The sequence below is a fragment of the Hippoglossus hippoglossus genome, chromosome 3 (assembly GCF_009819705.1).
Source record: "Hippoglossus hippoglossus isolate fHipHip1 chromosome 3, fHipHip1.pri, whole genome shotgun sequence".
NCBI lineage: Eukaryota > Metazoa > Chordata > Actinopteri > Pleuronectiformes > Pleuronectidae > Hippoglossus > Hippoglossus hippoglossus.
Genome location: NC_047153.1, coordinates 11,025,641 through 11,047,650, shown reverse-complemented (window position 1 = coordinate 11,047,650; position 22,010 = coordinate 11,025,641). Strand labels below are relative to the sequence as shown.

Genomic DNA, 22,010 nt, shown 5'->3' with positions numbered 1-22,010 from the left:
ATTGGAGTTTTAAATAATACATTTAATAACAATGTAAACGAATTACCTGATCTACTAAAACTGTTTGCTAGGTGATCTATATTTTTTACTTTTGTCTTTACTTTTATGTTGCACGCTAAATTTCCATAAAGTCCCTTAATGCACCAAAACTAAGGAATACTTTTACGGTTATTTTTCAGCGCAACGTGCGACGCCGCTACGCTCATTTGTCAACACAAGAAAAACCAATGAAGTTAAATATAATTAATAATAATAACAAAACAAATTAATTCAAGCAGACGTCACTGTTCCGTGTCGTGTGTAAACTTTACTGTGAAAAGGAAGCACTTCCTCCCTTCTGGTGATCATGTGACTGCAGCAGCAGCAGGACTGAGTGATGTCTGTTCTAACTCTGACTCTCATCACTGCTCTGATATGTTGCTCGTTAACAGGAGAGACGGCAAATGTTTCACCTCCAAACATCATCATCATGCTCATGGATGATGTGAGTTCATCTCTGTTTGTATCTTTTCTTCGTCTGTGATGTTATTTGTTTCCTCTTCATGTCTGAGGTAGTACTGTAGTATTTCCTGCTTGCATTATCTCAGTGGTGTTTTTGTTTTTCTATGTGTGTGTGTGTTTTTGTCTTTCTGTGTGTGTGTGTGTGTGTGTGTGTTGGACTTGTCTTCAGATGGGCTGGGGGGACCTGGGGGTGTTGGGCCAGCCCTCTAAGGAGACCCCCCACCTGGATGCCATGGCAGCTCAGGGCATGCTCCTTCCAAACTTCTACACCGCCAACCCCCTCTGTTCCCCATGTGAGTCAGCAACAAGTGTGGTAAAACACTACAGGGCGTTTTTTCAACATTGTCATCGGGTTATGAAAAGCTGTGGTGAACGTTATGCCGCCTGTAAGATCATCCAGCATGACCAGTTTGGCTGATGGTCAGTGATGGTCTGGGGAGGCCTATCCTTGGAGGGTCGCACAGACCTCCATGTCATGGCCAACGGTACCTTGACTGCTGTTAGGTACCGGGGTGGAATCCTCAGAGAGATTGCCAGACCTTACGCTGGTGCAGTGGCCCCCGGGTTCCTCCTGGTGCAGGACAATGCCCTAGTGTGTAGGCAGTTCCTTGATGACGAAGGCATTGATGCCATTGACTGGCCCCCTCGTTCCCCAAGTTGGATCTCCCTGTGATTTCAGTTTTTTTCTTAGATTTTCGGCATGATTTTAAATCCAGCCCTGCATGCTTTTCATTCACCGTTGTTACATAATTTTGTTCTCAACAAATTATAGAATGTACATCAGTAAAGATTTTCAACTTGAATAATTCATTCATCAAGATCTGATGTGTGATTTAAGTGTTCCCTTAATTTCTTTCGAGCAGTGTACTTGAATTGACTCAAAGCCTTTAACAGCAGTTGATCGATTAACGGTATTGGTCTGGTAGATATAGAAATAAAAAAAAAAGCTGAAAGAACCTAATGTAAATATCAGAACTTATTTCTGTTAGCTTCCACAACAAAGAATAAATAAATGTTAAATTTTTTGAATTAGTGTAATGCTATCCAAATAGAGCGTTTGTGTCCGAATCAGGGCAAGAGCATTATCAACTCTTGTTTTTTTGTTTGACAGTTGAAGAGAACTCTGATCAAAGCACATAAATTCTAATCAGTGTTTTCCCAATTACCTTTTTTAATTTTAACCACAGCCAGAGCTTCTCTTCTCACCGGTCGGCTGCCTGTCAGAAACGGTTTCTACACCACTAATGCTCACGCCAGAAACGGTACCGTCTCATCCTGTCTGTTCTGATTATCCAGCTGAAAATAATTTCTTTCCAGTTTCTCATTACCTATAATGAGCAGTGAAGTAATGGAAAGTTTGTACACTCATTTTTTTTTTGCCTTATTTTTTTTTCTAGCATACACACCGCAGGAGATAGTGGGAGGAATCTCTAAGGATGAGATTTTGTTACCGCGTTTGCTGAAGAAAAAGGGCTATGTCAGCAAGATAGTTGGAAAGTGGTGAGCTCCTCATCTTTAATCCAGGATTTTAGAGGTTTCTGGAGGTTTCAATCAGCGGTGGAGGAGGTATTCCGATAATTTAGTTTATAGCAGCAATATATGAAGACCCCGGACGACCTGGGATTCAAATCTCTGAGTGCAGCCGAGCCTCACGGAAACATAAATGTATTTTGATTTAAAAGCATTAATATCTCTCATATGTGTAATGCATCATCCTCATTTGGAGCATTCACACTTCTGCGGTCTTTCATGACTGGGTTCGTGCTGTGAATATTTTTGCTGTGAGACGACAGTGCTAACCACTGCCACACCGTGCCACCTACTAATCTATGACAATGCATCATATTTCATAAACTGTTCATGTTTCTTATGTGTATAATCTTGAATAATTCGAAATATTTAAGTACAGGGTTTCCATTTGAAATGTAGTGTATTAGAATCTATAAAGTCTATAAAAGTGCTGAAGGAAAAAATAAAACAGTTCTCCAAAAAGGCAGTTAAGTACAGTACTCGAACAAATGTACTTTACAACAAATGAATGTAAACATAGAATATTTACTTATTTAGTTGTTTTCAGTTTAAGGGTGATGCATTTTTGCTATTTGTAACACTGATGCAGAATTTAATGACCATTTTCCACTGTATACAAGACTTTTCTACTGTACATTTTTTGTCCCTGATATATTGTCCAGATATTTGCATTTCTTCTCTGTCGGTATGGAGATCTTTGTGCAGAGACCGAGAGCTCATGAGAAAGATCTTATAAAATTTTTTTTAAAAACGAGGAAACATCTGTCTGATATCACCAGCAAACTTACATTTGACCTGATTCTCACAGTGAGAGGTTACCTCCCAGTATCCAACAAAATCCATGCCTCTGCAATTGGACTTAGATAAAACACTAAGATGAATTGAAACCAACAACGGCCTAAAGGTTGTAACTGCAGCCCCCCAAAAAATCCAAATATGTACGTTGTGCTTTTGAAAATCATTCCGTCCCACAAGTGTTTTTGATTTGTTGTGCTGGTCTAAATTTAATAATGTAAAAACATGTCGTGTGATCCTTTAGTCACGCTGACGTCACGGTGAGTGAGCGCTCTTCATTTGTCACCACAGGCATCTGGGCCACAGACCACAGCACCTTCCTCTGGAAAATGGTTTCGATGAATGGTTCGGAGCACCAAACTGCCACTTTGGGCCGTACAACAGCAGCTTCAGACCCAACATCCCAGTCTACAACAATTCTGAGATGCTCGGCAGGTAGTACCACACACACACGCAGCCAGATACACGACAGCAGACACAGAAGAAAATCTATAAAAATCTTCTCTCCCGATGACTCAGTGGAATAGTTCGGCTGTGTGTTCCTCTGGATGAGTTGACTGTCTCCCCTCCTCTTCCTCCTCTGTACCAGCTGTGCTTGTGTATTCCATTTTCCGCCCATTTGTTTTCCCCAAAACAGCCATATGCGTATTCAGGGTCATTGGAACTGGCAGCCGGGCGTGTTTTTCGCTTAGCCAGGGGTTTAATCAGCGCTGCATACCTGGGCCCTGGACAGACGTACACACAAACGTAGACACGTATACACCCAGACACACACACACACACACACACACGCCCTCAAGAGACGGCAGGTTGCGTTGGCTGTGTGCGAGGACACCTGGAGGAAGTGAAGCGTTACAAAAGAGAGATGCCTGTCACTGCTTCTGTGTTCGTCGTGCCACGCTTCAGCAACGCCTCATAACAGTTCCCTCTGCTCAGCTCTACTGAGACGTCCCAAATATGTCTTTCACCAACATCTACAAACACAATCTGCCTCAGAGAAATGAGCTTCCATTGCCTTAATGATATTGTCTACATTGGTTTTGGTCAATTTAGGGGCAATCAGATAATTGAAAAAAAAATAAAACGAGGAGAGGAGCAAGGGCACGGTGTCGCCTTAGCAGGAATTCAGATGTAGGTTTATTTAATGAATCGTATCAATCCACTTGTTTTTCAGATTCTATGAGGAGTTTGAGATTGACAGAAAAACTGGAGAGTCCAACCTCACACAGATCTATTTACAGGTAAGTTAAGGCTCATCCGTTCTTTACATGGCTGCGTCTATCTCAAAGACTGTTTATAATTCCAATTATGAATATGAATGCTGCCATCTTGCGCATTTTGATTCTGAGTCTGTGCAGTTGCAATCGGGGGATGTGGCCTGTGATAGCCAGGTCCCGTCGATAGCCACACTCAACCAATCAAAATCAAAATGACCAAACTTACTGGGAGAAATGAACATTTGGACATTAGTGTGATAAGAACTACCTGAAATGATAGAAACCATCTTTGAGAGAATTTTATTTGAAATGTACTTTGCCCTATACTGCAGCCAGCCACCAGGTGGCGATTGAGACAGTCAGGCTTCACTTTTGTGGAGCAGTCTTGTCGTCCATCTTTATCCACAGTTTATGATCTCAAATGATACCTGTGCTTCAGTGGAGCAGAGTATTTCAGCTACACCCAATTTCCTTTCACAATTTCCTTTGTAAAGTAATTTATGGAGTAGAATATTATACAATAAAATGCAACTAAATTGTCCACGAGAGTCAAACACTGTCTTATATGTCAACATTAAATTAAGAAATTAAACCCTTTTCACAAGTAGAAGTGGATCTTTCACTTTTGCTCACACTCAAGCTGATAATCTCTGCTGCCTACGTGATTCCCTCCCATTCTCTTCTGAAATGGATCAAAAGCAGCATGCAGAGACGCACTGTGTGTTCGAGAGGTGTAACGTGTCATCACAAGAAGACGCTGGGTGGATCTGTCGAGTGCAGCTCTCTGAAGCTCGTTGTAGTATCGCTTATGAGGCTAGACAACTGACTTGTTTCAGTCATGCAGTTATTAATATGGCTGATTTGTCAGATTATACTGTGTCTGATTTGTTCAAATGAGTTTTGCCCCGTTAGAATACAGCAAATGTAAGGTTTGTGTCAACTGGACCGTTCTTAGTGAATAATTCCCATATAGACTGTCTAGTGATTTTCTATTATTTTATGAAATGAATTTATTTCAGATAGATGTACAATCAGCAGCCTCTTACTAATCTACAACTATCTACACCCAGGTTTTGCATCATAGCAAGATGTGTTTCTTATATTTGGTTATCAATATTAATGACTTAGAACAAATCATATCAGCATACCAGTATAATTTAACAGCACCACAAAGTGCAGCCACTGAAATTATCATACGGTTGAACTCGGTGTCCTTAAGAAACAGGCGGCTGAGTTTACCACCCACTCAAAATATGGTTAGAATAAGTATTCAGTTGAGAAATAGGTTATTTACTTTATACAGCTTTACAGCAGTTCTGTGACAAGTGGTTTGTCATCTGTATTGACAGTGTTGTAACAGTCTCACTAACCTCCTTCCTCTACAGAAAAGTCTTGACTTCATACTTCGTCAGGCTGAGGCTGGACAGCCCTTCTTCCTCTACTGGACACCTGACGCCACTCACGCCCCCGTCTACGCCTCCAGACCCTTCCTAGGGAAGAGCCAGCGCGGCCTGTACATTATGTTCTACCTCACTGACTCTTTTATTGACACACACAGTTCAGCAGATGCATGAGGTCATAAAAGAATATATTTCCCATGGTAAATGCCTTTATCTGTGATTGGCTGTGTGCTGTAGGTATGGAGATGCAGTGATGGAGCTGGACTACAGCGTTGGTCAGATCTTGTCACAGCTGCAGACTCTGGGCATCGACAATAACACGTTTGTCTTCTTCACTTCAGACAACGGAGCCGCACTTATATCTGCCCCACATCAAGGTAGGTAAACACACACACACACACACACACATTTTTTTCTGGCTCTGTGCTGATGACAGCCGGTGGACTTATGTAAGTATTGTGCCTCTTGATCACAATTTCTCAAAAACACCTTGAGGGAATTTCTTAAAAAAAATTTGGTTTTGAACTTTCCACTTGTAAATGCATTATTTATTTTATTATGAACGCCTGAAGAGAATTCTTTAAGATCTGGCACACATGTTGATTTAGACTCACAGGTTAACTGATTTGACTTGGGAGGTCAAAGGTCAAGGTCCCAGTGGCCTCACAAAACATGTTTTTGGCCTCTTGAACATGATGTTTCAAGTCTGCCTTTGGGGAATTTCTTCACAGTTTGACCTGTTTTCACTAAGACTTCAGTGGTCGAAGGAAAGGGTCACGTGACCTTATGAGTCTTGGAAAAACATCTGTTGATCCAAGTTTCATTTTTGTCTGCCTCTGTTTAAATCTGCCCTGAATATGGGTGTGTGTCCTTTTACACTGATGCCGCTGCTGAATCCTCAGGTGGCAGCAACGGGCCGTTCCTCTGTGGGAAGCAGACCACTTTTGAGGGGGGCATGAGGGAGCCCGCCATTGCCTGGTGGCCTGGAAACATTAAAGAAGGCACGGTAAGAATACTTCAAGCTTTTTGCCAGACGATCAATCACCAAACCCCCACCATCTCCTCCTGAGGCTGGACTTGTTAGACCCTGGATGCAGAGCCAGTTGTTTTTATTCCCAGTCTTGTTGCTCCGTCATGTTCTGCCTATCAACAGGTACCAGGAGCTGAAATATTCTCTGTAGGGCTGCGGGCGATGCACAGCACTGAGAATAATGGAATAATGATTCCACTAATCCCCTCTTTTGAATGATTGTTGCTTTTTATTTCACTTGTGTATCATTTACCTCTTTGCATGTGCACATTCTGACCCTTTAACTGGTGCAGGATCTAGTTCATTTGTTCAACTTCTATCAAGTGACTTAACTCCAGAAACGGTGACGATAGACTTTGTGATTTCGCCCTCAAACCGTGTGGGCCCTTTTTTTTTTTTTTTTCACCATTTCCTCAAATATTTTTGGGCTGGAATTAATGCCCCAACTCTCTCTCTCACTCTCTCCTTATTCCCTCCCCCTCCCCAATTTAACCCCCCACCCACACCGTGATCCCCTAAGCCTGTGCGTTCTGCAAATGACTTTTAATTGTATTAGGGGCAGCTGTGACACGGGGCTGTGACGCAGAGGGATTTGGTGGAGGAGCGAGCGGAGGCTGCAGTCTGCAGTAAGCCTTGCCCCTGGCTCATCTCACAGGGGTGTGCTGGGGCCTGATAGCGCAGCAGAATAGCGCGGGAGAGGGGGATTGGGAGCGTCTTAAGCGGCTAATCTGTTTGTGTGTTTGCTTAGGTTGGATTGAGCTGTAATGAGGACTTCAGTATCTGAATATGCCAGGCGCTCAGGATAAAGGAACGGGAGGAGTGGAGGGGTGGGGGTGGGGGGGGCTTGGTGCAGGCAAGGAAGCAAGGAAGAAGTAAAAGAGGCGACTGGTGTAGAAAAGGGAAAAGGAGGATGAGTGCTAAAGATGCTGGCACTGCCGCGCTGCCAGGGACATTGTCGTGTTTGCAGGGCTTTGCTGCACCTGTGCCACATTATAACCAGCCAGTGTGTCTATGTATGCATGTGCCGAACGTCCTACATGTAGGCATACTTTTGACTGTGTTGTGGGATTGCTTGTATAACTTTCTTGAAGAGACATAGATGTAAAAAAAGCCGAGTTTGGATTTGCAGTTGGGGCTTGGCTGTGAGGACGAGGGTCGACATGGATCCTCCCTGAAGCTCTCTGGGGTTGTGATGACAAAGCGGCTTTGTTCGTGCTACTGTACTCGGCATGGGAGGGATGACAGACCAGACGCAGGGTTGCCCCCCCTCCTTATTTGGAAATCTCTGTTGATCTGTGCATTGAAAAGTCCATAAGCTCTCGGAGCAAAAATAATGGAGACAACAAACAGCCATGCAAGCCTTTGTTAAGCAGGTTTATTGTAGCAGGGGGGTGTGTGTGCTGGATCAGTGATGGAAAAAACATTTTACATCTTAAACGGAGACGAGCCCTTTTTCTGTGGATGCATCTGTGCGATAGTCATTTACCTGACTTGTGTGTGTAGGAAAGTGGTTCGTAATCCACTCACATTCAGGAAGATGGAGATACGTGTACTGGAATGAAGGAGCGGGGGTGGTCTGAGCACAGGTGCACATTCAGCATTCTTCCAGTGCCCGAGGGGGGCGAGGAGCCGGGATGATGAGCGGGTGGTGGCTGTGTACAGGAACAAAGCGGGGGTGGGTGGGGTGTCGGCCCCGCAATGTTGTCGAGTGTCACAATCCCTTTTGTTGTGTTTTATCAGGCAACAGACACACAGGCGGAGTGGCAGAGACAGGGATAGAGGCACTGCCTCCTCAGATAACCAGCATCACCACTCACGGCACAGGAAGAAATGAGAGAAAGAGAGGGAGAAGGACCCTGACTTTAATAGAGAGTGATGAGTCAGACAAAAAAGGAGAAGAACAAAGGGTGAAGAAACAATGAAGTTCAGTGTGGACTGCAATAATGGTGCTGAGCTAATAAAGGAAGGAAATGAAAGATGGCAACATGTGAGATAGAGTTTGAAAGGTTTGGTTTTTGGTGTTGAGAGTTGTTAACAAGTAAATGTCAGTTTTGCTTCTTGTGTCCTTTTGTCCTGTCTTCTATAATGGTTTGTGTGTGTCTGTCTGAGGCGGACTTTAAAAAAAGAAATGAAGTGAGGGACTAAATGTGTGTGTGTGTGTGTGTGTGTGTGTGTGTGTGTGTGTGTGTGTGTGTGTGTGTGTGTGTGTGTGTGTGTGTGTGTGTGTGTGTGTGTGTGTGTGTGTGTGTGTGTGTGTGTGTGTGTGTGTGTGTGTGTGTGTGTGTGTGTGAGGGAGAGTGTCTGCAGATAGATCATGGAATGCGTTGCAGAGCCTTTACTGTGGCTAGTTCTGTGGATACAGAAGAAAAGGGAATTCATTTCAGTGCTTTGGAGCTTGTGTGAGTGTGTGTGCGCCCGTGTCTGCATGTGTGCTGGCTGCCGATAGGAGCACAGCGGCACACGGCGGTGCAGCTGCAGAGGCCTGATAGCGCTATCTGATTGTGAGCGTGCCGTCGCCCTCTAAGGCTCGCTCAGGAGAGAATGGAACGGAAGATCAAGGATGACAGCGAAAAAATGGCATTTTATCTGAAAATAGTTCAAAGTTTATAAATAAAATAAAGCTTTTCACTGGGACTGGGAGAAGGAGATAAAACACCAGCTTGCTCCAGCCGCCTGCTCGCCCCGGCCCTGTCCTCTCCTTACTTCCTCTCCTCTCTTTCCTTTCCTCCCCCCACCCAAAAAAAACCCCATTCAGACAGAGGCATTTTTGGAGGTTGTATAATAAAGCTGCAAGCAGAGATTAGAGAGGAGACTGGTGAAATGCATCTCTTTCCTACATGCGTGCACACAACCACACATGCAAACATCCTATCGTGACCATGCGTTATTACCTTTTATTTTGTTCATAAAGAAAATTCTGCGAGAAAGAGGAAGCTTGTTGTTGTCCTCCAGCGTAAAACAGATCATTCTTGATTTTTGCAACAAAAAGCAAAATCATCGAGATGAATGAGAGATGGAGACATATCTTTGACGTTAAATGGGAACTGTACGTTACGACCAATTCGAGTTTTATTCACTTTCTCCAATTCTAACTCACCGATTGCGTGACTTGTTCTCTATGTGCGTCTCGTACTGCAGACAGTGGTTGTATTTAGTATTTTCTTTGTGCAGGTGAACTTCCAGTTGGCCAATGTGATGGACCTGTTCACCACCAGTCTGGCTCTGGCCGGCATCAGCCCTCCTGATGACAGAACCCTGGATGGACTGGATCTGACACCGGTCCTGCTCAACCGCTCCCACACACTCCAGAACAGGCGCGTACATACACTGACTGTTACAGGATTTTGGATTTGTGGCCGATAGTTTGGGAACAATATCCCCCCCTTCATTTACAAAAAACACTTTGTATGTTATGTTCGTATGTAGAGGTAAATGAGGCACTGAATTCCAAACAATTTTCCTAAATTTGTATCTGAAAGGCACGTTTTTATCAGAACTTTTCCTGTCAGCCCCTGTAGTAAAATGTCCGGAACGTGTCCGAATGAGCCCATGTGAGAAAACAGTGGGAAAATGCCCAGAGAATCGATGACGTTACAACATGCGATGATCAAAAAAAACTGAGAAAAATGGAAAAAGTGGAGCCACACATGTAGAAGATGCCGCCTAAGACATCAAGTTGGAAAGACAATGAGAGTGAAGAGCTTTCAGTGATAAGGGCCGCTGTCGATGTGCTATAAACAAAATCACAGGATTTTTGCAGCAGCATTTAAACATCATGTCCTGCTGCCACCTGCATGGTCTACTCAGATGACTACAGATATCTGTAATGGACATTTACACTAACTAAGAAATAAACATTGTGACTAGTGGAAAATGAACTGTAGATATTTTTTAAATAGAATTATTATTACTACTGATTAACTGTTAAGAGCCATAATTCTAGGTGAGTTGGTCCACCACACATATGTACTGTACTTAGCACTGTCCCCTTCTGTTTGGATCTCTCAGGATGGATGTTAATACCAGGTCTGAATGGAGCCATTGACATTTCCTCTTTGTGGTTCTGAGTGAAACATTTGGTGCAAACATTTTCTCCTGTGTTCACTTTGGAAGAAACGTATCTCAGCATCTCTTCTCCCTCCTCTCAACATCAACAGGCCCATCTTCTATTACCGTGGCGACGAGCTGATGGCTGTGAGGCTTGGACAGTATAAAGCGCACTACTGGACCTGGACCAACTCATGGCAGGAATTTAAAGAAGTAAGGGTCGTTTTTAACACAGCAACTCTGTCCCGCCTTCATTTCCTCAGTTCTCCATTTATGCTGCCGCATCCCCCCCCTCCCCTTGTCCCCTCTAATCTTATTCAAACACACAAACACTCTCAGTGTTGGTGTTATCTTGAAAATGGCTCATCAGTTGACTGCTGTGTACATCAGAGCGTAATGAATATTAATGAAGAGCCCCCACATCAGCGAACTTGCATCATTCATCAAGCCAGTTGACTTGTTTGTTCTAACTCCAGTGGAGATTGTCTTCCTCTCCATTTACATACCATCGTTCCTCGCTGTAGAATTTGTTTCTTTTGGCACCATGGAGCTTAAAATGAAGAGAGGTAGACGCCACAAGTATCTCATCAATCATATCAACTCAGTGCTGATTAAATTTGGAGGAATCTGAAATCTGACACTTGAGTTTTGAGTATTGTCCATCTTTCTCTCCTCTGTTCATAAAAACAAAAAAAAGCATGTTCTCCTGTCCTCCCTCCATGGCTCCGCTTTTTCCTGTGATCCAGTTTGTTTTATGCCCCATCGGTCGCTTAAATTGCTCTCTCCTTCAGGGCCGCTGAATCAATAGCAGCCTCCTTTATCAACTCATGTGAACTGAAGTGGAACTTCACAAATAATGGCATCTGATTGCCTGTGAGTTGCCCATCGATTCGGTGTGTGTACATGAGAGAGGGAGAAAGGGAGGGAAACAGATAACATGTACATGTGTGTTCCGTTTCGCTGTACAGATTCTGCATGTCTGAGTGTGTGTTTGCTTTATGGTGCAGCATTAGATCTATAGTGTGCTTCAGTGTGCGCCATTATCGTTGAATCTTTTAACAGTTTCTCTTGTAAAACCGACGGCACTTTCCATAAACATGAAACCTACAAACTACTTATACCCTCACTGTCAGACACTGAGTCAAGTGTTTTGTAAATCAGCTCAAGAAGAAATGCATGTTCCAAGGTCCATGGTTGAGCTTCTTTTCTAGACGCACACAATCATGTCTACTCACACATCCACTTACAAAATAGCTTGACCCTTGCGGCTGTGGCTCGTGAGATAGAGCGGGTCGTCCACTAACCAGAAGGTCGGCGGTTTAATCCCAGTCTCCTTCATTCTGCATGCTGAAGTTGACTAACGATCCAAATTTCTCCAGTGTGGTGTGATTGATGTGATGGAGGAAGTGCTGCACATAGATGCACTGTGTGAATGTGTGTGAGTGAATGGCAAACTGTACTGTGAAGCACTTTGAGGGGTCATCAAGACGAGAAGAGCGTTTTATAATACAGATCATTTACAACTCCCTTAAAGATTCAAATTTAACTCTTCTTGCAACAGAAATTGAAAATCCGAACCGTTTTCCACTTGCTCCTCAGTTTATAGGTAAAACTTTAAAACATGATCTGATCCAAGAGGAAAAATAAACAAGGGAAGATGTGACAAACGAAATAACAGGTTAATAGGTGGGAGACGTACTGCTCCGTCGTGGCCGTGCTCACAAAGCTCAGCCATGAGGAAAATGAGAAATTTCACAGGCGTAAATGGCTCTTATCAAACTCCTCAGGCAGCGTAGTGACGTTAATATTGCCAAATATAGTTTGTCCAGACTGTGGCTCCTTTTGTATCTGGTTTGCTGAGAAACGTGTGTTACACTGGGAGCTATACGACGGCGTTTAATCTTTGTTGACGACTTCACACGGTGATGAAAACTGAAACAGGACGTGTTTCCCTGACGTTTAATGAAATAGATGGTGCCGAAGGTATTGTACTGCACTCCGGGGCTACAGAGAAACTCATGACATTAACTCATCCACTGACTTTATGGTAGAAGGGAGACAGGCTAACTGCTTGAGAACACGATGTGTGATGTACATTTGAGATTTCATACGACCAATCAACATTAAGTTACTTCAACAAGTGGCTCACAGTGGTGGAAGAAGTAGTTAGATCCTTAACTTACAAAAAAGCATCAAAGTAACAGTGGATGTCCTCAAGTTAACCTCATGCATTTAAAATCGTAATTGTACTTAAAGGCACACAAAGGTTGCAGCAAAATGTACTTAACAAATCAATAAAGTACTCGCTCTCCATTAAAAGACCTCTGTGACTTATTAGATTTATATAGTCAATATATTTATTCACACTTACACTATTATTATTATAAGAAATGCTGCATATTTAAAGAACTTACCATATCAAGGGAGATCTAAGCCTGAAGAGTAAGTAGTTACTACAGCAGTTAAATAAATGTGGTAGAGTAAAAAGTACAACACTAGAGAAACACTCATTAGAGTGCTTACCACCGCCAAGGCCCAAAAGTCCCCTCAAATTCAATCAGGCTGCACCAAAATGCATAACACTCAGAGATATCAGTTCCCCAAATTATGTTTTTTATCAAGAACCATAAAGTGAAAACCTCCCTGCCCCCTAAACGGGATCCACATCAAAATGTAATGGGTTCTTTCATAACAGACACCACGTCCTTCCGCTAAGTTTCTTGGAAATCTGTCCAGTAGTTTTTGCATAATCTTGCTTAAAAACAATCCAACAAACAGAAGAGTGAAAATATAAACCTCCTTGGCTGAGGTAAAAATAGAAGTATAAAGTAACAGAAAAGGAAAATACTGAAGAACAAGTCACTAAAAATTGTCCATGTAAGTTGAATGAGTGAATGTAGTAACTTCTCACCAGTGGCACATGGTTCTCTTGGATTTTTATTGTAGAATATTCTTGTTAAATAGAGAATATTTAGAAATTTGTTTTAGACTTCATCCACAGTCTCCATGAATTAATTGCTCTTCCTGCAAATCAGACTGTTTTTTCCCACCCTAATAGACAATATTGTCTTTAGAATCCACGCTGCTACCCCTGGATGCTCCCGCACCTTATCTTGTAATAGTGACGTCTCTGCTCCAGTCTGAAAGCAGCCTCGTTGTATCTATAGCATTAATGTCAGGGCAGATATGGAGTTCTCGCTCTTATGTCTTGGCTACAAGAGACGGAGTCAGGGAGATACAGTGCTCACAGCAGGCCTCTCTCGCTGCTCCTCTGAGATTGTGTGGTGGTTTTTTTTCATTCTCTTCTGCATTTCTAAGCTGTTGGCTTCAAAAGACAGGACATGTCTGGATCAGAGGAGGCTCTGCGGGGCGGGGGGGTATCTATCCCTCTCACTCCCCCCTCTCTCTCTCTCTCTCTCTCCTCTATATGTATTTTGAGGTGCTCCGTTGAGTGATCTCAGAGGGGGGCTGCAGCACTGCCTTACAGATGAATGCTTTCTCAATATTTGTCGTGCTCATCAAAAATTGTTTGTGTGTGTGTGTGTGTGTGTGTGTGTTGATGGAGGGGGCCAATCTCCAGGGGTTCTGGAGGAGTGAGTGTGACTCAATCAGACTAAGATCACTGCGAGGCTCATGAGAATGGAGTCCGGGAACAGGAGCGGAGACGTGGAGAGATTTGGAGTGGGGGAGGCAGGAAAAGTCCTCTATTTTGTGAAAGGACTTGAACCTCTCTGTGTTGTATCGACCGTCGCTGCATAAATAACACAACACACCCGCAGACAGCGTGCATATAGACAACAGTACAAATATTTAACATTCAGCTTAGAGTCATAGATCAAAGCTAAATCGAAACATCGAGATCTCTTCGGCTGAGTTTAGTACATTTCTTTTAAAAGTGGAGACATGAGTGAATGTCTGTGTGTGTGTGTGTGTGTGTGTGTGTGTGTGTCAGTCCTGTGATACTCCCTCGTGGCCTTCAATGGATAAGTGGTACATTGATAAAACATAGAGGAACGTTTTGTGTGTGTGTGTGTGTGTGTGTGTGTGTGTGTGTGTGTGTGTGTGTGTGTGTGTGTGTGTGTGTGTGTGTGTGTGTGTGTGTGTGTGTGTGTGTGTGTGTGTGTGTGTGTGTGTGTGTGTGTGTGTGTGTGTGTGTGTGTGTGTGTGTGTGTACGAAAAGAATCAAACACAGGCCACTAAAAAAGACCAAATTTGACACATATGTCCAAAAACAGGAAGTCAAAAAAGACGAATTACGAAAAACAAAAAAAAATATTATTAACCAGAGGGTCACTTGTAGAGCGCATACCTCCGCCAAGGTTAATGCCTCATCTCACCTAGTTCAAACAAGAGAAAGATAAAACCAGAATTTAATGGGTTCTTCCTTGGGTCATGCTCCACCCCTCCACAAAGTTTATAGAAATCCATTCAGTAACTTTTGACTAATCCTGCTAACTAACAACCATTCTAAGTACATTTTTTTGGTTTATTCAGTTTTTACATTTCATTTTTTCTTAGGTTTTACCTGTAACGCAATGTTTTGTTGCCTTCTTGGCCCGTTCTTTTCTTGATAACGAGATTTATCTTATATACGCCTGTGAGGTGCATTAATAGTAAAAGCAAATATATATGTACATATGTTTTCTAGCCAAAACAGGACAGTTCCGCTCATAGATCCGTCGTATTCCAGCAACAGAGCTCAGATTGAGTGCTGATCTGTTCTCTGTGGTTTCAGAACAGACGTGCTGAAGGCCTGTAAAATGGCCTCAGATGATTTAGAAACATTGAATTGTTTTTATTCCCCCCTCATGTAAATGTTGCTTCCAAAGAGGCAAAGTAAATTTAATGCACAGTCTGAATTAGAGCTTTATAAAGATACTCAGATTGTGTATTATTGTGCAATGAGGGCAAAGTCCTATCATGGTGTATCATGTCTGCTTAAAGCTGTTTGCTGTGCATTGACTTGATCATTATCCAATGTGGAGTTAGCTTCAAATATGAAAATAAGTTAACATTAACATGTGGCTGTCTTCTCTTTTAGGGCATTGACTTCTGTCCATGTCAAAACGTCCCAGGTGTGACCACTCACGACCAGAAGGAGCACACACTGATGCCAATCCTCTTCCACCTGGGACGGGATCCTGGGGAAAAGTTCCCAATCAGGTGAATTTCCTGGAAAAAAAATTGATTGATTGATTTCCAGAGAAACCGAGGAGAATGAGCGAGGGAAGTCAAACAGGAGCAAGAGAAGAGATGTTAGAAAACGAAGAGGCGAGGTGTGAGAACGGGAAGGTTGTTTGCCTGTTGGTAGCACAGATTGTGTATGAGATCAATGCTGATTCAGTGGCATGAAAAAGAAGGCGGCGGATTGATCCGCTCAGCCAGAGCGCGCCTGATTACACCCTTCTCTTTGTGATTGCAAACAGCTCCTTAAAGATTACTATCTGGGCCCCCCCGAGCCTCTGGTGCACCACTACGGGTTATAATTGCAAGATAAATTGTTCATGTCTAAATTGAGAGCGAGTGCTGTTTAATGGAGTTTTGTGTGTCTGTGCCTCAGCTCGCAGGAGAGTTAAGAAGCTCAGAGCAGAAAGTGATGGTGGAGGATGCAGGATACGGCTACATCCACACGACTACGCTCTTCCTTTGAAAACACAGCAACTCTGCAATGGATACGCTTGGTGTCTAAAACTACTCCGGAGTTTTAGAGCAGCTAAACGGAGAAGTATGGAAATGCTGCTAGTTCCCTTTTTAGTTTGAAAACTCATTTTAGTCTGGATGGGCAGAAACAGAGGATTGGAATCGATGAGGTAGACACTCATAGCCGCTTGTTGATTGGGTCTTTTCAGTCAAGATGTATCTTTAGCTGATCTGTCAGGCTCCTATCACATGACCCTCCTCCAGAAGAAAACAACCAGCATCAGCCTCGGCTACCTGTGCAGAACGCAACATGGATGATCTATCAAGAGCGTAGCTGACACTGTTGTCCGTGCTAACAGCTGCTCTGCACTTGAATTCTCTTGTTTGTAGCTGAGCTCTCTCTGCAACTAACAACCAAATGCTTCCTGCGCATGATATGTATTATCAGGGGTTTGAGGATGGACGGGGATTAAAACTGAGATGGAGTCAGAAACGCTTGTGTGGACAGAGATTGTTTTAGTTTGAAAATGACGTTTTTCAAATCAAAATGTACGTACGCTAAATAATGGTGCAAAGATAGATGACATCACCTTTTTACGTCACGCTGTCACTATAGAATATTGATTGGATCTTTAAAGAAAAAATGACGCAAGCAGAGAGCATGACTAATACATTAAGATCATCTCAAAATGGCTTTGATGAGCGAATATTCCTTTTGGCTCCCTGCTGCCGTGGAAGCTCCCGGACTGACCTTTCTTCTTCTGCCTTCTGCCTCTCGAGTTCTGCTCTGACCTCATCTCTTCTTCACCTCGTGCTCAAACTGCTCTCGGCCGCGGTGTGAGATTGGATGATAAAACATTAATGTTGTTTTTCATTTGCCCACCTTTTAGCCTTGCTATTCACTTGGAAGAATAATAAAAAAAAAAAAATCAATATGCAGCCAGGTGTAGTGCTGGATGTGCACACACACACACACACATAGAGAGAGGCATGCTCATTTCTGCGCCCTCCCACGCTGAGGGGTCAGTGGGTACTTCTACAAGGTCACTCAGCTTCATGACCTCTTCACTGCTCACCCTCCGTTCTTCTTCTATCCTCTCTGATCTGCACCATTCTCCCCAAACGTTTGTCTTACTTTTCCCCCCTTGTTTCTTCTCCCTCCCCACTTACTGATATGCATCTCAGCTCCCTCCTCACCGCTCAGCCTCTGTCCCTCTGCATCCACTGGGACCGTTCTACTCCATCCTAGTTAAGCCTGTGTGTGTGTGTGTGTAACGTACACATGTGTATGTGGGAGTTTTGTCCGTGTGCTCCTCGGTCCCCCAGCTGGACTGGCTGCCTGGCCATCATTAATCTCTGTCGACACCTAAAGAGCCACTTAAGATGATGTAGGGCCTGTCTGCACACATACCTTCACTACTGTCGCAGGCTGTGATATAGCAAAGAGTGCGCACACTCACACACACACACACAAATGTATATTATAATTATGTAACAATCATCCAGTCGTTTTTAGTTTCAGTTGTTTCTCTACTGTCTTTTAATTAATGGCTGCGAGCCGAGGCCTAGCTGCCATTGCTTCAGACGTATGTGATTGGTACAGTGGGGTTAGAAGACGGTGAGGTCTGTGCTGGTGGTCCTTCTGTCCGGGGTCTGCACCCATAGAGTTGAGTTTGAAGTCCGTAGCCTTTTCCCTGCCCTCCACTTCGCCCCCTACCTCTGTGACCTCAGGCCTCGAGGTTAACACACCCTGCCCTTCTCACCACCTACCTCAGCTCACACACACACACACACACCCCCTGAGCCCCCCCCCCCCCGATCAACCAGAGTGGAGTCCCAGCCGCTACACCGCAGGCAGCCCCCCGCATGGCCTGGCCTCATATGCTGCCTGCCACCGCGCTCTTGTGTCCCCAATCAATAGTCCTCACTGAAGTGCTCAATTTCCACCAGGGTGGAGAAGATGGTGGAGGGGAGGGGTAGGCAGGACAGATGTATTTGATTGTCTCCTCAATTCCCCCACCTTCTGCTACTGTGTGTGTGTGTGTGTGTGTGGGTGTGTGTGTGTGTTCCAGCAATAGTGTTATGAATCAGTAATCAGAGTGGTGACACACCTGAGCAATGCCCCCATCCCCCTTGGGTGCCATACATTATAAATCAAAAGACTCAATTTGCATACAGCCTGCTTATTATTCCAGATTTTGCCTCTACACCAGAAAGCTAAGGGTTATAATCATGATAATGAGGTGTGCTGACTGTGGGCTTTTCATTATTTGTTTGCAGAGGAGGCATAAACAAATGATATTATTAGTTTTTTGATTTAGAGGTCTGCATTGTAAGGTTTTTCGGCGCGCCCACGAAACAATAGGAAACTTTGTGTCTCGTGCAAGTTTTCTCCTGCTTTGCTTGCAGACTCGGATGGAAAAATGGAATTCTTCCAGCGCTCTGATAAATGTCCCTTACATTTACTTCTATTAAGTTGCTTCATCACTTATCGCCAAAATGAATCGCAGCAATCAGTAGCGGGCGCAGATATGAGGGGAATGAAATATCCCTCTCGCAGATCGAGATCGGGCGGAAGCAGAATTTGAGATTTGAGATAGCCGAAGCAATTTAATCTGGATGTCTACGTTTTGGAAGCGTAGGGAGCGATAATCTGCTTTTAATTTTTTTTCAGTTTGGGTCACAACGCAAAGATAGTTGGCTTATGACGAATGTGGCAACGCGAATACACGGACTAATTGCAGCCGGTTCAGTAGCAGTCGAGTAATTGCTGGGGGAAAGTAAAGACTGAGAATATGGAGGGGAAGGAGCAGGTGCCGGCTGATGGAGGAAGCCTTGCTGCCCTGTGGGAGATCTAAGAGGGGAGGGGAGGTGTGAGCTGGACAGAGCCTGGGGTTATTACTCTAATTGACACTTCACCTCACACACATGCACATGTTCCCCAGGGGCCAATCAGAGGGCCGGGCTTGCAGCGGAGGGAGGATGGAGGGTTGGCACAGGTGCTGCCGGCGAGTGTATCGAGGGTGTAATTGCACTGCTGATATTTGTCTATCTGTGTGTCACGCCACCAGACTCCCACTCCCCCCCCAACACACACGCACACACAGACGTGGACACACAGCCCATTAACCCTACAGGTCCTATTGAGAGCAGCGTTCCTTTGAAAGCCTTCGGGGCCCCTGTGTTTTACACACTGAATATAATAATGCACAGAGGTGCTCGCGCTCACCGGTGTCCAACAGCAGTAATTGAGAGACAGGGGAAGGGATAGAGGTTACATAGTTCACCCCCGCTGAGCGCGCCTTCCCAGAGGGCGCACGAGTGGACGGCCTGTTTTGTTTTTGTTGTTGAAAAGCTGCAGCATGTCCCCGCTATAATATAATGACTTGAACACTTAGTCTGTTGTATGGTTTTATTACCAGACACATGTTCGCACTGAATTTCAACTTGGAGTAAAACGGCCGAGACAAACGGGTTAAACAGAAAACTGAATGTTTGAGTCAATGGATTTTCTCTTTGTATTAAACATATAAACATTCAGTGTTATCAGACTAATCTACGTTATTTAAGCCTAAGATTTAAATTGTGATATATATATTTTTTTATTCTGGCAGGAAGTCATTCTTTATGCTGAGCATTAGAATTAAACGCGTTAGTCAATTGATCGAGTGGCTGATTGGCAGAGAAATAATCAGCTATTTATAAAAAAGAAAAAAAATTGAGTCCATTTTCAAGCAACGGTGCCACCTATCCACTGGTTATAGCTTCTAAAATGTGAAAATTTGCTGTAAAATCACTGTAAAAAGAGAAATCTGGACTTGATCAGGCAAATCAAGACATCTCAAGATTATAGTAATAACTTTATTTATATAGCACCTTTCAAACAAAGTTACGAAAAGCTTAAAAATGAGTTAAGTATATCCAAAACACAAAATATAACAAGATAAGATATTATCAATAGTTTTATTATGAATATAATAAGAATAGATGTCAACTTCTCTCTTTTTATATATATTTTTTTTAAAATGGCAGATATTAGATAATCAAGTGTTAGTTACTTAGTTGTGTGTGTGTGTGTGTGTGTGTGTGTGTGTGTGTGTGTGTGTGTGTGTGTGTGTGTGTGTGTGTGTGTGTGTGTGTGTGTGTGTGTGTGTGTGTGTGTGTGTGTGTGTGTGTGTGTGTGTGTGTGTGTGTGTGTGCAGAGTTATGAATCGGGAGTACGAGGACGTGCTGAGCAGGATCTCTCCAGTTGTGCAGCAGCATAAGAAGAGTCTGGTGCCCGGGATCCCTCAGCTCAACATGTGTGACCTTTCAGTGATGGTGAGATTTACGTTTACTTAAATAAGTTAAATTACTTTCATGATGCACTTATAAAAAAAAGAATAGTGGCAGACTCCTGTTTCAGTAGCATCTAATTCTGGTTTGTGTGAATAATGCATGTTAGAAAAGTTGATGGAGCTGTTGTGAAAAATATAAAATCAATTAAAGTTGCTATAGGTTTCCATTGAGCTCCGTATCATCCATGTTCCTCCTCCACTTCAACAGTGTGAGCTTTTATTTTCACATTTGTTTATCACTATTGTATAATGTGAATCATATTTGATGAAGTCGATAATTAATTGTCCTCCAATCTGAACATTTTCCTCTGGGTTATTTCAAGCAGCTGAATGTAACGTGGCTTTGTCTCCTCAACGACACGTTGAACGACGCTGCTCTGGATTTATTTGTGTCATAGCACTGCCCCCGGGTGGTGAACAAAATAAACACCATTTTATTTAGGGTTGGTGTGTGTGTGTGTTTTCCTGTGATGCAACGTCCTGTCCTGTGTCAAGATGAAGTTGATCCTCAGTCAAAATGTCTATTAACAATATAATCATCTCATTTGGAAACATTACTAACATTTATTGCATCATTTGAGGGTCCGAAGTCATAAACTCTTCCTTCATGTTTCTGATTTTAAAGACTTGTGAAGTTTGAGGAATTTAATTATTTGGTATTTTGAAAACAGTGCAGTGAGAGGCTTAGTCTGTGAGGAGGCTGTGCTTGATTTACTTGTGAAGTGAGATTTTGTTAAGCGCTGCAAAAAGTTCTAAAGGTAACGAGACCAGATGTATATTTTAAATAAATAAATGTACGTGTAAATTATTCTGCTATTAAGAGATATCTTTCCATATAGTTTCCATGTGATGAACCTGAAATAAATGGCATGATAGGTCGGTATCAATAAAGGGAATAGAAACCAACTAATAAGACCTTGAGGACAGGACTCAAAAAGGATCTTGTGCTTGTCCCCCCGAGTGACAAAAAGCGAAATTATTAGTAAGACACATTTAACAATTTTGATGAATTCATATTCTTGTGTTTTACTGTGACGGCTGCTCTCTGTTGCAGAATTGGGCCCCCGCAGGCTGCGAGAAGTTAGGAAAGTGTCTCAAAGGGCCAAAGTCTGAGCCGTGGAAGTGCGACTGGCCACACTGAGAACAAAACTGCGGAGCCAGACATGAGGAAAAGGAAGCAAAACCTTTTTCTTTTTCTTTTTTTTAAAGTGCCTTTCTGCAAAATATTCATGTTGAGTAGCACCAAGAGAATCTTCTTGGTGTAACAACATTGATTTGATTGTGGAAATAACTTTTACTGCTGGGATTTTAAAGATCCAACAAGTGAATTGAGTAAATGGATCAGACTCATTTCAGTGATGTGGAACAAACAGGGAAATGTATTTATTTTCATCGTGCCTCAAGTAATAAACTATACGTTACTATAAGTGGGATTCATGGATTGATTCTGTATACTTTTGATGTGTTTTTTATTCAAATGTATCAGGACTGTATTTGGGGCTGATGTAAGAAT

General features: G+C 43.1%; 1 protein-coding gene across 1 annotated transcript; it reads left to right on the top strand.

The window, feature by feature from the left end:
- The first annotated feature begins 319 nt into the window (after positions 1–319).
- galns (galactosamine (N-acetyl)-6-sulfatase) lies at positions 320–21,938 on the top strand. The gene is made up of 14 exons (XM_034581082.1): positions 320–484; positions 671–794; positions 1,689–1,763; positions 1,899–2,001; positions 3,118–3,261; positions 4,001–4,067; positions 5,429–5,556; positions 5,681–5,820; positions 6,346–6,449; positions 9,645–9,787; positions 10,631–10,733; positions 15,562–15,683; positions 20,363–20,480; positions 21,552–21,938. Exons 1-14 carry the CDS (start codon positions 377–379, stop codon positions 21,636–21,638), a joined length of 1,566 nt encoding a protein of 521 aa, XP_034436973.1. The 5' UTR covers positions 320–376; the 3' UTR covers positions 21,639–21,938.
- The last annotated feature ends 72 nt before the right edge of the window (positions 21,939–22,010 follow it).